The 15,632-nt window shown below is 41.2% G+C and overlaps 1 protein-coding gene across 4 annotated transcripts in view; it reads right to left on the bottom strand.

The window, feature by feature from the left end:
* Positions 1-3,814: 3,814 nt before the first annotated feature.
* arhgap10 (Rho GTPase activating protein 10) overlaps positions 3,815-15,632 on the bottom strand; it is a 48,958-nt gene continuing 37,140 nt past the window's right edge. The window contains exons 20-23 of one of the 4 annotated variants that reach the window (XM_079671623.1): positions 14,775-14,916; positions 9,028-9,114; positions 7,466-7,557; positions 3,815-5,211 (exon numbers count right to left, since the gene is read on the bottom strand). In XM_079671623.1, the coding sequence (XP_079527749.1) occupies positions 5,123-5,211; positions 7,466-7,557; positions 9,028-9,114; positions 14,775-14,916 (410 nt within the window). In that variant the 3' untranslated portion in view covers positions 3,815-5,122. Of the gene's footprint in view, positions 5,212-7,465; positions 7,558-9,027; positions 9,115-14,774; positions 14,923-15,632 lie in introns of all 4 variants that reach the window. The other 3 variants (XM_079671624.1, XM_079671622.1, XM_079671625.1) reach the window with 3 other exon arrangements.

The following is a 15,632-nucleotide window of genomic DNA, read 5'->3' as shown; positions in this document are numbered from 1 at the left end:
TTAAAGAGTTAAACAGACAGCTAACATGTTCATTATTGAGCTTTAGTTTCCTGTAGACAGAGTCAGGCTATACCCTTTTTCTAGTTTTATGCTAAACTATAAAAAGGGCAGATTGGCATCCACACTGGGCCCGGCTCTGCTCCATGTTGCTAATGGAGGAATGATATGTTAGGTCTTTTTAAATCAAAAAGCGTATACCTGCTTTTGGAAAGTGTCCTGAGATAACTTCTTCTTGACTCGTGTAAGCTAAGCTAACGTCTCCTGGCTGTAGTTTAGCTATCCTGGCTGTAGCTTTAGATTTATTATGAATCGATGTGGTATAAATCTCCTAATCTGTTCCTCTGCAACAAAGAAAATTGTCAAACTAAACCTATAAAGGGAAAACAATGATTGAACTATTTATATACTGGCTATCAATGCACACCTACTGCAATGATATGGTAATGAGCAGCGTCATTTCCGAAGTCTCCATCTAAATGGACTTCTCTTAGGCATGATGAATGAGTCAGGACGTGTTCAGCTGTCACACAGGTCTCCATCGCGTCACTGTGTGACATCTTTGCCATTTTCTATTCATGGCGATGATCGGGGGAAGAGAGACTAAGCCATATCTCCACAGCCATGGCGGTGCATTTCTTATTAATATGAACATATACAAATGCTTGTTTTTCAATTCCAAAAATTACTTTTTACTCTTGCTTTGTACAATATTTCTCTCAATAACTATCCATCAAACATACGGTAGACATATTTCACCATAAACCAATAAAACCAGTTACAACTGTATATCTTGATGCAGATATTGCCATAATGTGTTTGCAAAACTATTGCAAGATTCTAATAAAACTGTAAAATTGATTATTTGATGTGATGTAATTTGTTGGTTGTATGTATTTGTTTTAGGTGAAAATTGTTCCGAGACAGAAGCTACGAAAAGGTGGCCTAAAAAATGGTTTGGTTGATCTGCGTGAATTTGAAACAGCTGCATTTAGTGGCTGGGTAAGGATAATGAGCCAAAAAAGCACAGTTAGAATAGAAAAATAGAGATGATGTGGAGCAGCGGGAGAGAAAATGAAGAGAACAAAGAGAAACGGAAAGAGAAGAGAGTAAAAATGACAGAGATAAAGCATGCGAGGATGAGGCTTTTACAGTAAAACGGTGCCTGTGGAGAAAAATCACCATTAACCTTGTTAAAGGCTGATCTGAAAACACGCCTGCTTTGCCAGACTGTAGAGCAGACAGTATTACTTTTTTGCTCATTTTTTCTCTCTCTCGCTATCCGAATCCACAGCCTTCTCCAAATCTCCCCCAGATTTCCAATTGCTTTCACTTGTAGTCGTGCCAGATAAACAGAATCTATTGGATCAGGCTGATTTCACGGCTGCGCCCGCGCACATGGCGGCTTCTGTAGCCCACTCTGAGCTAAAGGGGGATTTTTTTCCCTCCACACTCTCGTTTGTTTGAAATTCACTTTTCTCCAAATTCCCACTCAGTTTTCACCCCCAATAATATATCAAATCTTATTGTGTTTATATTTCAGAGGCTGAGCACTCTAAGGGAACCAGATGAAGACGCAGGAATGTATTGAGTTAGAGCTTCTAGACGGGCACTTTTGGGAAACACAATTGTGGCACTTAGTTGTGTCATTTGCTCATCGTTTGAGCTAAACTGCTGTAGGCTTGGATCTCAGCTGAGTCACGGCGTTGGACTACATTTTAAGGCTGAAGGACACTGCGTCATGGGAGGCAGAGGACAGCTGGCACACAGCCAGGACTCAGCCAGGAAATAAGAAATAAAACATCCATCTGGAGTTTTACTCAAACGCTCTTACATTACATTTGGTCTAAATCGACACGGTTTGGCCCAAGTATGCATGCAATCCCAGACTGACAGATGCTTATGCATAATACTTCACATAAGATACGATAATACTTTGTCAGATCAAGCCTGAATTGGTCTTGCTTCAAAGCCACTGCATTTGCAACATCGACAAGGAAACAAGTTTGGGGCTCTATCATGCTCATGTTCAGATTTGTATTTTGTGTCTCTACTGTGACATCTTTACGTGCTTAAATGTTCAAAAAGGTTGTTTAATTTCTCATACCACCTGTGCTGCAGCACCTGTATTCACCTTCTGTCTGAAACCAGAGCCCAGTCTGCTCTGATTGGTTAGCTGGCCAGCTCTGTTGTGATTGGCGAACCTCTTGAAACCTAGAAATGTCCCGCCCCTTAGCCTATCACTTATAATGTGTATAATGTGTGCAAACTGTTACATAGTGATGTCACTATGTTACGAAGTACAAAAGCAAAAAACAGGGGAAGTATTTCAGGCAGAGCGGAAGGAGAATCTCCCTCTGGAGGGAACTTTGGGATTTGAACCTTTGCAGACCATTTACATGCACAAAAACGACCCCATTAATACAAGAAACAGGACGCGGACATTTAACAAAATATTAAAATAACTGATGACAATATTATATATGACACTTTAATGTACATTATGTTTAATGTACAATTACATTGGTTTAAACTCTGTATTTTATGTTTATATGTATTAATATTTTCTGTTCAGGACTTAGGGGGGGGTTCGAGACAATGTTCTTGGCCATCCTCAATTTGTTTTCCTGCTAGCTAGCTTCATAGTGTCTAAAAGGGGTTGCCTTCAATCATTGGGCAGATTTCCATTTGGTGGAGCAGTTTTGACTTATAGACACAGGTAACACAAACTCAAGTGATATTTAGGCAGCTCACTGGCAGACCACCAAATTACCAATGATGTCCTTTGCTTAACTGAGGAGTAGGAAAGCAATAGGAGAAATAAGGAAGCCAAGAATAAGATATAAATAGTTAAAACCCTCCTGAGACAAGGACAGGTGAGGCAGAGGAAGCAGAGCAACATGGCCGCTCTCTGACAGACAGTCCAAAGCAGAGTGAGAGGCAGGCGGGGCGGATGTCTCAATGATTCAGCAGTATTCTGGCAGAGGGAAGCTGATGATGAAGGGCCTGGGGGATGGATAGTGGGGGAATATTCTTGCCCATCTCATTAGCTCTCCCTCATTTCATTATGTAATCCTGGCATCTGCAGTTGCTTCAGGGTGATGTGGTCACATGTGACACTGACACCACAGCTCCAACCTTTACTATCTTCATGTGTTTATACTTCTAAACAGCGCAGCAACAGACATACTGGAGGTCTAAGTGTGCTGATGGACGTAGTAATTATGTAACTGAGGCTAAAGCAGCAACTCTGGAGGCTCTTCGTGTGTTAATTAGTTACAGTGATGTAGTCTAGGAATTAACATGAGGCTGAGATGTTAATGGGGGAGGACGGTGGATTAGTCTGAGTTTCTCTAGTCAAGGTAACAATCTCATTTTGATTCCTTTTTGGGAAGTTATGTTAGAGTATAGGTAAGATTGACCAGCGCAGGTCAATATAAAGAGGCAGGATAACTTTGCACTGCATGGCTTATCGTGAAAGCACTGGCTGCAGTGAAAGGTGTTCTAAGTTTTTTTAACTGTGGGACTTCTCAGAGACTAAATACATGAGTCATCGCCAAATGAAAAATAGTGTTGGATTTCACATTGGCCATATTCCCCAAATAAAAAGTTAACACTTATTATATCTCCTAGTTTAGAAACTTTTATGACCTTATTCTTGTCCACATACTTTATATTTGTAACTTGTTTTAGAAAACAAATCCAGTTCAATAACTTTGCTGAAACTTCTGTGAATGAAATCACTGCCTGAGATAAGATTATTAAATGAAAATGTTGACGACAATTCAGTTTCAAAATCAACATTCATCACATACAGTAAAGAACAAAAACAATCTTTATTTGTTTAACATTGATCAACAGGATACCCAAAGGTATAACAATGAAAGAAGTCAAGGCCTTTTACAAACGTCATAAATCAATGTTTTAAATTATAGCACTTGAACCAAAGCTCTAATGTTAAATGTAAGTGTCTTGTTTAACAGCTGAGGGATGAATTGTAATCAGACGTGTTCATGCTAAAACCAATCCATAAGAAAAACAAACACCTAACAGACGCTTGTAAAACATACTTGGCAGTCATATATATTTTTATACTTAGGCTATGTACACTGAACGGATGTAAAATACTGCATTCTTTGGTCTAGCTGTTAATAAAATGTTGATTTTTATCACTGACATTGAAGATAAAATAGTTAAACCAAAATGCTAACTTTGTGGGAGTGTCTCATTTATCTGCTCAAAAGGAAACTGAGCAACGTTAAAATAACCTTTAAAAATAAACTAAACACATACAAAACACTTGGTATCAATCATGACTGCCAACTTAAATGTACCTAGTGTTAAAACACGAGGCTTTTCAGTCATCAGAGGCGTATCACTGTGTTTCTGTAAGGGAGTGCGCCAAGAACAAAACAGTAGAGTGTGTTTATGAATTCAAAAGTCATGCAATCAATGTGCCAATTAAATTAAATACAATTACTGTAGCAATGTGCCTCATTTTGAACATCTTAAGAAGACAGAACACACAACAATTTCAAAGTGAAAGCAGTAACACTCCAATAAAATGCTCATACACACCGGGACACATTTACACTGGGTGTACTGACGGTAAGGCACGGCAGGAACAGGATCTCTAATCTCTTAAAAGCTGAAAACAAAACGTAGCATCATTGTCGAGAGTTTCTAAAGCTGCAAAAATTGCCTTTACAAAAACAGGTTACAGTAAGTGCCGACATTCTTCCTTACGGTTTCTGGATCGTTCTTTGACTTGGGAGCTCATGGATACCATGTATAACTCGGGTCGAGAGCGAGGCCTTTGACGGAGAGACGCTCTTTCCCTGCTGCTACAAAGCGACCTGGATTTTGAGAGGCTACAGCATCTTTGTATAAGGCAGGATATTGTAAGTGCAATGCTGAAATCCATGCGGATACTCGACCAAAGTAAATTCAAACAGAGAAACTATGAAGAATGGTCCACCTGTAATAACATCACTTACTTGAGATAATTCAGGGAATTGGATAAAGAAGGCTCTATGGTGAATGTCAGAGTTGAAGCACCTGTATCTCAGCATATCTTTCCCGGTGGAGGTGATAATAATTTGTCCATAAATATTTGTGATTGCCGCTACATGAACTCCACGTAGTTTTCAGGGATGAGGCCCCTCTTTCCCTCCAGCTCGCCCTCCAGCCAGCCCGGCTCCCGCGACTTGAACACTGCGGGAGAGGACAAAGCGTCACCAAGGGGGAGGGGGAGGGGGGGGCAACAGCAGGGGGGAGGGGGCAGAGCAGAGGACACGGTGCCTCGGGTGAGTATACAGCGTGAATCAGAGCAGAGAGAGCGCAGGTATGAAGAGGATGCGGTGATTATGCTGTTACACTAAACTCCACTGAGACGTCCATTGTACATTTCAGTTTTGTTTAAAGATCAAATTTCATTCTAAAATTCAGTCTAACCTCAGATGCAAGACAAAGCTACTTAGTATGGCGGTGTGTCGGAGAAAAGATAACTTCAGCGCCATGTTTCTTGAAAATGTCTCCAAAAAAGTGAGTCAATTGAAAATCGTGAGAGCATTTGCAATTAGTGAGAACTTCCAAGGAAAATGGAGACATAAACTAAATCAATAGTTCTTGGAACATGTCTCAGTCAGCCTCACGACACAAAGACATGTGTTGATCGACAGGGCTTTTGTGTGTATTGTGAATGGAATGAACAAGAACATTTGATTTTCATACAGGTAATCAAAAGAGTTGACCCGCCACCAAAATTCCAAAACCAACCAAACACATTGAACCTGCTTTTACTTCCAAATTGACTGACAGGTCTGTCTTCAAATGCAAGGGCTACGACAGGAAGAAAAGTCTTTCTGAATTATTAATGTTTTCCGCCGTTGTTAAAAGGTGTTTTTATATCAGCGTGTCCCCATTAAAATGAGGAACAACAGAAAAACAAAGACCCCCTCCCCTATCTGAGTCCAATAACAAACTGCGAGGGGATTATCTTGCTGCTATCTTTAGGATATTCTTTGCCAAATGTGTTTTTATTATTCATTAGTCAATACATAATAAACCAGATGCTAGATATAAGAATAAACTAGATCTGCAGTCAGTGTGCTTTTTCCAATAAGCACACAACTTAAAACCTCAGCATTAACTCTCACCTGTTTTTCTTTGTGTACGGTGTGGTTGGTTTATACATGACTGGGTATAGTTATATGACACCATTAAACTGAACCGAGCCTAACCAACAGTCATTACAGTTTGTGCCTTACAGAAAATAAATAAGTAGGGCAATGTTCTCCTTTCAGTTTAAGGGTGAGAAAACTTCCCTTTACTTTTCTGTAGGCAAACTATACAGTATGTACAGTCGTGGCTAGCTCAACTATTCAAACCTCCTGACCCTTTGCACATTCATTTGTTATGCACATATATCTCAGGCAAAAACAACCCATAAGTACACACACATAATAAACTGAATAGACGGGCAAAATGTCAAGGGTCTTCAACATACTGCAGATGTAGAGCTAAGGAGCCTCATAATGTCACATTAATGTCACATGTCTGTCACTTCCTGTGAAGCCTGCTGACGGCAGAGTAGGAACAGAACTCTGTTTGGAGCTAACTCGAAGACGAAATACAAAACAAACATAAATCATTCAGCAATACTTTCACAAACCAAATCATCGAAGCAACAAAATAAGATAATGTCCTCTAATTTAAACTAATTAAAAACATGTTAAATGTGATTCTTTATTCATTTTGTGTTATTATTATTTTTCAGATAATATGTGTCCTTATTTATGATTTAGAAATCCACTTTCTAATAACACACATTTTGCCATCATAGGCCTTTATCCTGACTCGAACTCCTTCCACCAACATGAAGCATTGATGGGTTTAAAGTGCAGGACTCACAACAGGAAATACTGTACGTACAGTATATAATAATATGATTGACGGAGGGCTTTAGTCGTCTAATCCATATTTATTAATGGCTGCTGTCAGATTTTGACATCATAGTCATAACTTTATACTATTATAATTTCGATGGGTGATGCGCTACTTATATTTCAGGACAGCGGATGCTAAAAATGTCCAAAAAGAATCTGATGGAACCTTTAAAGCAGAAAGGGGGAAAAAAACACCCACCAGGACTGCATTGCATTTTGGGACCTTATCAATCAGCACATTTCCGAGTAAAGCATATACCATATCCATATTGACTGTGTCTCCAAAAAATTGGAACTACAAGATCCTCATTTCCTCTGCGAGTGATTAAAGCTCAGTGGAGCCTCTTCCAGACACACTGAAGAGCAAATCTGTGTGTCCCCCCCCCCCCTCCTGCTTTCCCTCTCCTCGTCTCATCTCTCTGTTCGATTGAAGATCAGATTGTGGTGTTCGGTTTTTCCTCCAAATCCAATATGCCGGGGCTGGTTCTGAGTGAGCGACTGGTGTAGGCGATAACACTTACCGGCGTTGAATATTGCGCCGACCTGGAAGGAGAGCTCAGAGTCGTGCTCAGCCTCACATGGGAACACTGCCTTGGCTTTCCTGCTGGTGACACTGAAAAATGAAGGCAATCAGTGAGCTGGCGGAGCTTTGGGGAGGATTACCGCACGGTTCAATCTGGGCCCGGGGCCTGCTTCTCCTTCACTCACTAGCCTGAAACAGCAGCAACGGGCCAGGCTGGAATATAAGCAAAAAAACGAAAAAGAGAGGAGCCGGCCGCTACACACTCTTGTCTTGCCCTATCTCCAGTCTAGACAGAGCAGTGAGTGAGTCAAAACAGACCCGCGCGCACCTGTTTGCGTGCACACACACACACTCACACACACACACACTGAGCTCAGCGCTGTCTGTAACAGGTTTTGTAGAGCCAGAAAGGCAGCCACACATCAGGTCCGCACAGCAGACAACCATCTATGGTGAGATAATTAAAAAGTGGCGGGGGGATTCTAAAGAAGCTTTGCACACACGCAGAGGTAGAATAGAAATCTCTCTCCACGCTGCTTCAGCTTTTTAACTCACATTTGTGGGCTCAGAAGCTGCATTTTAAATCAGTTTGATGTCAAAGAGCGCCGTCAAAGAGGCCATATTCACCGCACTCTGAAAACGTTAAGTAAAAAAGGCGTATTTATGCAATTGCGCTTCCGGAAAACATAACGGGAAAAAAAACATTGCCACAAAAAGGTTGTTTTGCCCATCACTGCAAACTGTTATCTTGAATGCCAGAAACATTACCATGTCAAAATTGTGCTTTCAATTCACGATGCCCTGATAAATATTTCAAATTCTCTCTCTCTCTGCCGAGCAGCGACAATGTAGGATGAAGAGAGTGAAAAGAAGATATTCAAATTGAAATAAAAGTTTGTGGTCACAAAGTTGTCAATACAACAATGTTCAGCCGAGCTCTTGGTTTTCTGGCGGAAACACATTTGGAAGAAATGAGGATTTGTATTTCTATAAGGAAATAACATTAATGGATTGCCCAAAGAATGACCGAGCTGTTTACGAATGTACTCGATAACGTTTAAACATGAATTCATCATTAGGTCTGAAGGAAGCGGAGCAATAGATCAGTGTAATGGGCGGACGGTGTGCACAGTCCCATCCTGTTGGTTAAATACCTCTGTGTGTATCTGGGGTTTGACTGAAAGGAGAAAAAGGCTGCTGCTGCTGCTGCTGCTGCCCCGGCTAGAGCCAATACTTCATACATTAACATTCCTCAAAGCAAGCCAAATGAACAGCTAGTACATACATGAAAAAAGTCAGGGGAAATATTGATGTGCAAATCTTCAGGTAGATGTTAGACGAGCGAGGGAGAAGGTTATTCTGTTGAGTGAACATGCAAGATAAGGAGAGGAAACGAGAAATGGAGCAAGTGAGTGAAAACTTAGAGAGTGAAAGAATCCCAGAGTGTGACATTTAGCCAGAGTGTGGAAATGACTAAACGAAAAGAGATAAAGACTGAAAAGAAGTCAATGATTAAATACAGTTGGGAGGGAAAAGGTAAATATAAAGGAGGGGTCTTACTTCTCTTCTGGCTTTTCTCTCTCAGCTGTGGTGGAGGCAGGTTGGCTCTCTGGGGCTGCGGACAGCGAAGATCCTGCTGTGGGTTCCCTGCAGAGCAAACAAACACCTCTAAAACACACGATGGGGATGTCTGTTGTCTGGAAAGAGACTGTGGCGTAGGGGACAAAAAGGCTCTATAACTTATTCCATTATTCAACTGTTCCATTCATTACCTTCTTCATTGATGATACACCACTGTACACATTTCTGAAGATACACATTTTAACACGTTTATTGTATTTATACGGAAAGTCTGCTTTTACCTTTTATGGTTAAATAATGTGATTGAAGTTCTACTGTGCACAAATCTATTTCATGTGCAAATCATACATTTGTATAATAACTCAACACCTTAATTTATTTACTAACGTGTGCCTGTCTTCATATTCTTGTCTCCATATTTAATATTAATTCATTTAATGTAGCGATTCCCTGCTGCGGGACTAATAAAGGATTTCTTATTCTCACTCTGATACATATCTATTTATTATAAAATGGAGCAACTGATACAAACCCTCAAGGATAAATAAAGTATTCTGATTCTAAGAATATCCACATATGTATATATTAGTACAGCATCCATTATGTATTCTACTGTATAGTATGTATTTTAAATTCAGCTTTATGTTATATATGTATAGTCCCTTATTCTTCCATTTCACTTGTATGTCTCTTTCCCTATTGTATTTCTTTATTCCTTTGCATATCTTAAGTATAGTAAGATGCACTGTTGGAGCATGGGACCTAAGATATTAATTTCTAAATGCAATTCTTGAGCTATTGTGACGATGACAATAAAGCCTTAGATCTCTCACTTGGGAAGACAGTGAGAATGTTTCAACGTGTTGGCTTTTCAACAAAGTGAAGGTGAGGAATTCGCCAAGACAATCATAATGTGTTCTCATACATTGTTAAGTTATTCAATTTCGATAGCAACCACTGTAAGCGGGTGGCATCAAAGCAAAAGGTGAGCTACACTGAGGCTCCTGTTATATGGGAACAAAGCGATAATACATTTCTACACCCATCGAGTACAACAACTGCTTCGTCACCATCAACCACCAACGTTTTCACCGCGCTGCCTTGAGATGTTTTGTCAATTCTGTGTCATGAAGGCAAAGTCAAATAAGTTCACAATCATAATTCAAGATAGAATAAATCATTGCACCCTTGGGTTCAACACGTCTTTTGAGATCTATTTAGGTAAACAGAGCAGATCACTTCAATATTCCCACATATTTCATTCCACTGTACAGCAGCTACAGGGGCTGTCTGTTGCTTATTGCGTGCAGGCTGTACATGCATCACCATAACAAGGACAACAGGCTTTCATCAATCAAAGAATCCATTTCCCTCTCTCTGCTCTTCAGCAGGACTGGCTCTTGACATTCACCTGGGAGGAAAACATGAGGAGAGTCTTTGATATGTTTCTCTGAAGGTCTTCTATTTAAACTCAAGCAAAGACATGTATTTGACCTTCTGTACCAAAGCTTTGAAATGTCTTGTGCTCCACATCTTAAGCCAACTCCTAACATACAGTAGTTGTAGATTAACTTGTCCAACCGCAAACTCATCTCGAGTCCACAGACCAGACAGATAACACATTCTCACTCACTCACTCAAATATCTGGATTGAGCACGAATAGGGTGGATTCAGGATAAGAGATGCTAACAGTCATGAATTAATCATTCTTTAGGAATATTATATTTACGGGCTAGTTTTTTGCTTTACTGTAAGTATTAAAGTAATTCAAACCTTTCTGCAACCACAACTAGGGTGACATCCACAATTAAAGCCATTGATTCAAAAATGACACTTCGTATCTCTTGAAATAGAGTACCGGTACAAACTAGAATCGGAGAGCTCAGACCTCTGCTAAAGCCGATGGTGCATTCATGTGCTGCTAGCGTCGTTGTTCTTCCGACTTCAGTGTATGAGCTTTAAGTCATAATGTGAAAACAACATGGACATTGAAAGTTTAAACACTTTCACCGGAAGCTTAATCGGTTACAGTTGTAGCTGTGCTTCTCTCTAGCTGCTGTCGGGGCCAATGAGTCTCTGACCCCCTACAGGATGGAGGTAGGGGTCCTGATAAAGGCAGAGTGCAGCAGAGAGAGCAGGAGTCCAAGCCAGGCTTCCCTCTGTGTTCCATGCCTGCCCCAAGGCCAGTGTTAATACAGTACATAATGAGCAAATTGCTCCTAGCTGCCGCTCCCATAGAGACGTTAATAAAGGCAATTAGAGAGAGCAGCTGGGGAGGGGCCGGGGGTTGAGAGGATGTTGTGAAGAGTGGTTACGTTGGCATTGGTGGAAGAGAGAGAGCTTTGTGGGGGAACATGGTAGGGGATCTTATGTAGGCATAGGTAAGCACACTGCACTGGGCTCACGCTTTCATTCCCCCCCTCTTCAACACTTCCTCCCGCAATTTCTTCCCCTGCCTCCCTCCCGGTGCGCCTGTTCATCCCCAGCGGTGGCCGTTCTGTTTGGGCCTGGCCTGACTGTGGCTGATTTATAGCTCTGCAGCAGTGTGGGGCCACTGTGGTGCTCAGCTGCTCCATATCAGCATGGGGGGAACGTGCGCTGCAGTGCAGCAAATCCACTCATTAACCTGGGCCCAAGCACAACCACTGTCTGCTGGGTCACAGCCAAGAGGAGGGAGAGCAGAGGAGCACCACACCTCACCCACCTGCAGGTGAACCCACACACAACAAACTCCACAACTGAATTCAGGTAGAGAAGTCAGCATATCTTAAATGCTTATTCCTGCTGCAAGAGGATTATACAGATCTGCAAACATCTTTCAAAATAAACAGATATCTAAATAATTAAAGATGAAACAGTTAGAAATCAGCGCATGCCACATGGCTGCCCTAGAAACTTGTTAAATGTACCAGAGGTAAATGGATTCATTCCAAAATCGCTTTCACAATTAGAGCTAAGCCAAACCGAGGGAAATCGTTTGCCATTTCTCGTCAGCAAAAATAGCATCAAGCTTTGAATTGCTCATCCCTTGTTTTCACCCATCACAAGACTAGCTAAGCTTCTTCTGAAAACATGTTTAAATACACTAAATGGGTTTGAACAATCATTTTAAGGAAAATCATGTATTTCTGTTTGCCATGTATATAAATGTTGTGTTCATAAATGTTGTATGTGACGGGATTACGGATGGAAATTAGCTCAAAGCTAAAATCCGGCTCATTTACATTTCAAAGTATTACTTTGTTTAAAATGTTCATTAATGTGCATTGTCCCGGTTCAAATAAACAATTAAATGAAATGAGATGTTTGTAATATACATACCAGGTTTTAAAGAATATAAAGTTGGGAAGTATTTATAAGCATATATCTTAATATGCAAGAAAGCGAATATCAAATTCCAAGGTGAAGTGAAGGTCATCTGGTTTATTATTTTAAACATCAGGGTTTTCACACTGTGTCCCACGCTGCCAGGTTAGTAGCAGGGAGAAATTCATCAACATGCAGAGACTGCTGCTTCTCATTACTGCAGGAATTTCCCCTGCTGCATCCAGGCCATGTGGATCCTGGCATGGATCTTAGGCGGGGATGAGTGGGGCTATCAACTGTCGTTTCACTAAAGGAAGACGGGCAGCGCTGGGATTTAGTAATGTTTCTCGTAGAAAGTGGGATCAAACCATCAGCCAAGCAGCGCGCACAGCCACCGCCAGTTTGGGTGGGCAGGAAATAAACTCTGATCCACCATTTTATGATCCACAGCTGTCTGCCGGCGAGAGGCATGGAGGGCTGGAGGTAGGGCAGGAGAGGGGAAGGAAAAGTCATTGGGAAGGACTTGAGGCGACAGTACCACTGGGAGAAGCTGTGACTGAATTTAGGGGGAAGTGGAGAAATGAGGCAAGACATCGAAAATGACGGAGATGATAAATCATGCCAGAGTCCACAAAGAGTCATGGCGTGATATAGTGAGTCAGGATGCATTTGTGTATGACCAGGCAGATTTTGCTGCAGCTATCCCGCAGCAAACCGGTGAAAATATGCTGTTTTCCAGGTGCACTTTGGAGCACACCGAAGTGCAGATAATACATTTCTGAGAGTTGCTGGAAGTAATCTAGCAGTTGACTTCTCTACTGCTCTTTTTGGCCCGGACTGAAGCCGAATCCCTGGGTTCCAGGCCAGCGAGGTGCTGTGCTAACAGGTCTCCACCATCTCACACGCTAAGATTTATGAGTGAACAAAGCCAGGGCGACACCCTGTGACATATGGCGCAAGTCTTCATAAAGGGACAGGGGCTGCGCCTATAAGGGTAAACAAGATGAATATCTCCCCAATGTCAATACGATTTACACGGCCAACGCACGGCCACCTGTCTCCCAGACAAATAAGAGCTGAGATGAACGACCTCCTCCTGCTTGCTCCTTCCGTCCTACAACATGATGCCACATATGTAGGAAAGTGCAAAAAAGAAATACCCACAGGATACAAAAAAAGGGGTTGGTTACATCAAATACTGTATTGCTCATCTGATCCTGCGACTTAAAGAAAACACTGGAAGTGAACATGCCTACACACACAGGTGGGCACATACCCACAGAGGTCAAAGTGAGAAAGGAATCACATTGTGGATTTCACGTTATTTAGAAAGGTCTTTTCAGCTGGCACAGAAGGAGAAGGGGACGGTGAATGAGGGAAAAGTCTATTTCAAGGTGAATCTGTAGACATGACACAGCAGCGAGTCTAACATCTGCAGTATAACCCAATAATTCATCTCTCACATCAGCATTCAGGGCAAGTCACGGGCTGGAAACAACAAAAACGACCAAGGACTTAGTCGGGAGAGTGAGGACAGAAAGGAGAAGCCAGAGGGGGCAAAGCACCAAACTGATGAAGCATTTCCTTCTATTATATTTAAGAGACAGAAATAGAAGGACAAACTATAACTGACTAAAAGCATTAACATTGAAGCTGACACCCAAAGTTGTTGCTTTTAAATGTTTTCGTTTTTGATGACTCTCAAATGGGACTTATTTGCTGAATTTATAATGTTCAAAAATCCATCTTGGTCGATGCTAAATACTGTGTCGCTGCTGCCACATTGTGTTATATCTTATATGATGCTATTTCTGAATGTATTCTATGTCTGAATACGATAGAATCTGATTTAATGGATGCACTAGGGAAGGATCAATAAGCATCCAAACAACTCAAACATTGGATCCTAAAACAGTAATTCAAATATTAAAAAGAAATATGCAATTTCACTTGAAAACCATTCGGTAGACACAGCCCACATCTGAATGTAAACTCTGTGGATTCATTATGACTATAGTCATTTTCATTGATGCACAGTCACATTGATTTTGGACTTTAAGGTTGAGCCTGTAACTCTAATCTAATACACTTTTCTTGGCAGATTAAGTGAATATCTCCTCACGGCTTAATAACTGTCTATTCTGTGTGCACTGCAAAGAAACCTGGTGTTTATACACAGCCCTAGCTCTGTTAAAGTGAAGCCAACAAAGTGTCATGAACCCAGATTCAAAACTCATTTCCAGGCAGCACAGAGGAAAGGCCATGGATGTATAAAAAGACAAGCAATGGTGGCAGAGGAACGCTTGTTGGCACATGGTAATGTTCAGAAGAAGCTCTGAAAGGAATGGTTTATTTGTTTTTGTGTTAGAACAATTAATAAACAACCAGACTGCACCTTTGAACATAGCTGAGCTCTCACCTGGAGCTGCTAAGAAGCGGGATGTGGTCGTTCTTCTCTGTGGAGATCTCCGAGGCCGAGGCTGACGACGACTGAGACGACACAGACTCGTTGCTGCCCATGGAGGTCTCATCTGTAGCTAGGGTGGGTCCATCTTCCACTACTGACACTGAGATTTAAAAAAAGGAAATTAAAACATTAATTACTTACATCTTTCCATATATTTTATTGTACTGTAAAAATGCTGCCTATTCGGTCTTACTGATGAGAACTTGCCTTATAAAAGGGTTGAATAATTGATCAAGATATAAAGGCAAAGCTGCATCAACAGGGGACCTTATGAATCAAACTGCTGTCAACACAGACGTGACTTACAAGCAAGGTTGTGTTGTTCATGATAATACTCTTCTGCAGTCTGAGACGGGAACCGGAGAAACACTCGGGAGATCTGAGCTCGTTTATTTCAATTTGAGTGTCAAGTAAAGATACTGCGTATGGGAGAAGGGGGAGGCAGGGAAGCAGCTGTTAATGTTAAAAAAAAAAAAAAAAGTTTTTTTACCATTTCTTCTTTTTTCCCCAAGCAAACATATATCAAAGAGCTTAAACCAAAAGCACATCTTTTATTAAGATAGAATTGAACTGGTGCAGGGCTTATTATACATTCTGTATGGACCATGCATGCATCTGGGGGGCCATCACAGGTCTTAAATAATGTACAATGTGTTCATTTCATTTAGATGGTATTAATTCAAACTTGACTTTTCACAATGTGAAAGAGGTCACACCACCCGTTTGGCGACTTATAGCAGACAGGTAACTAGTGGTTGAACAAAGTGGAGTATTGAGCATTGTAAGAGCCAGATATATGCCTCAAAAGTC

This window comes from Notothenia rossii (assembly GCF_949606895.1).
Source record: "Notothenia rossii genome assembly, chromosome: 1".
Classification (NCBI taxonomy): Eukaryota; Metazoa; Chordata; class Actinopteri; order Perciformes; family Nototheniidae; genus Notothenia; species Notothenia rossii.
Note: the sequence above shows the minus strand (reverse complement) of the source record. Positions and strands in the feature narration are given on the sequence as shown.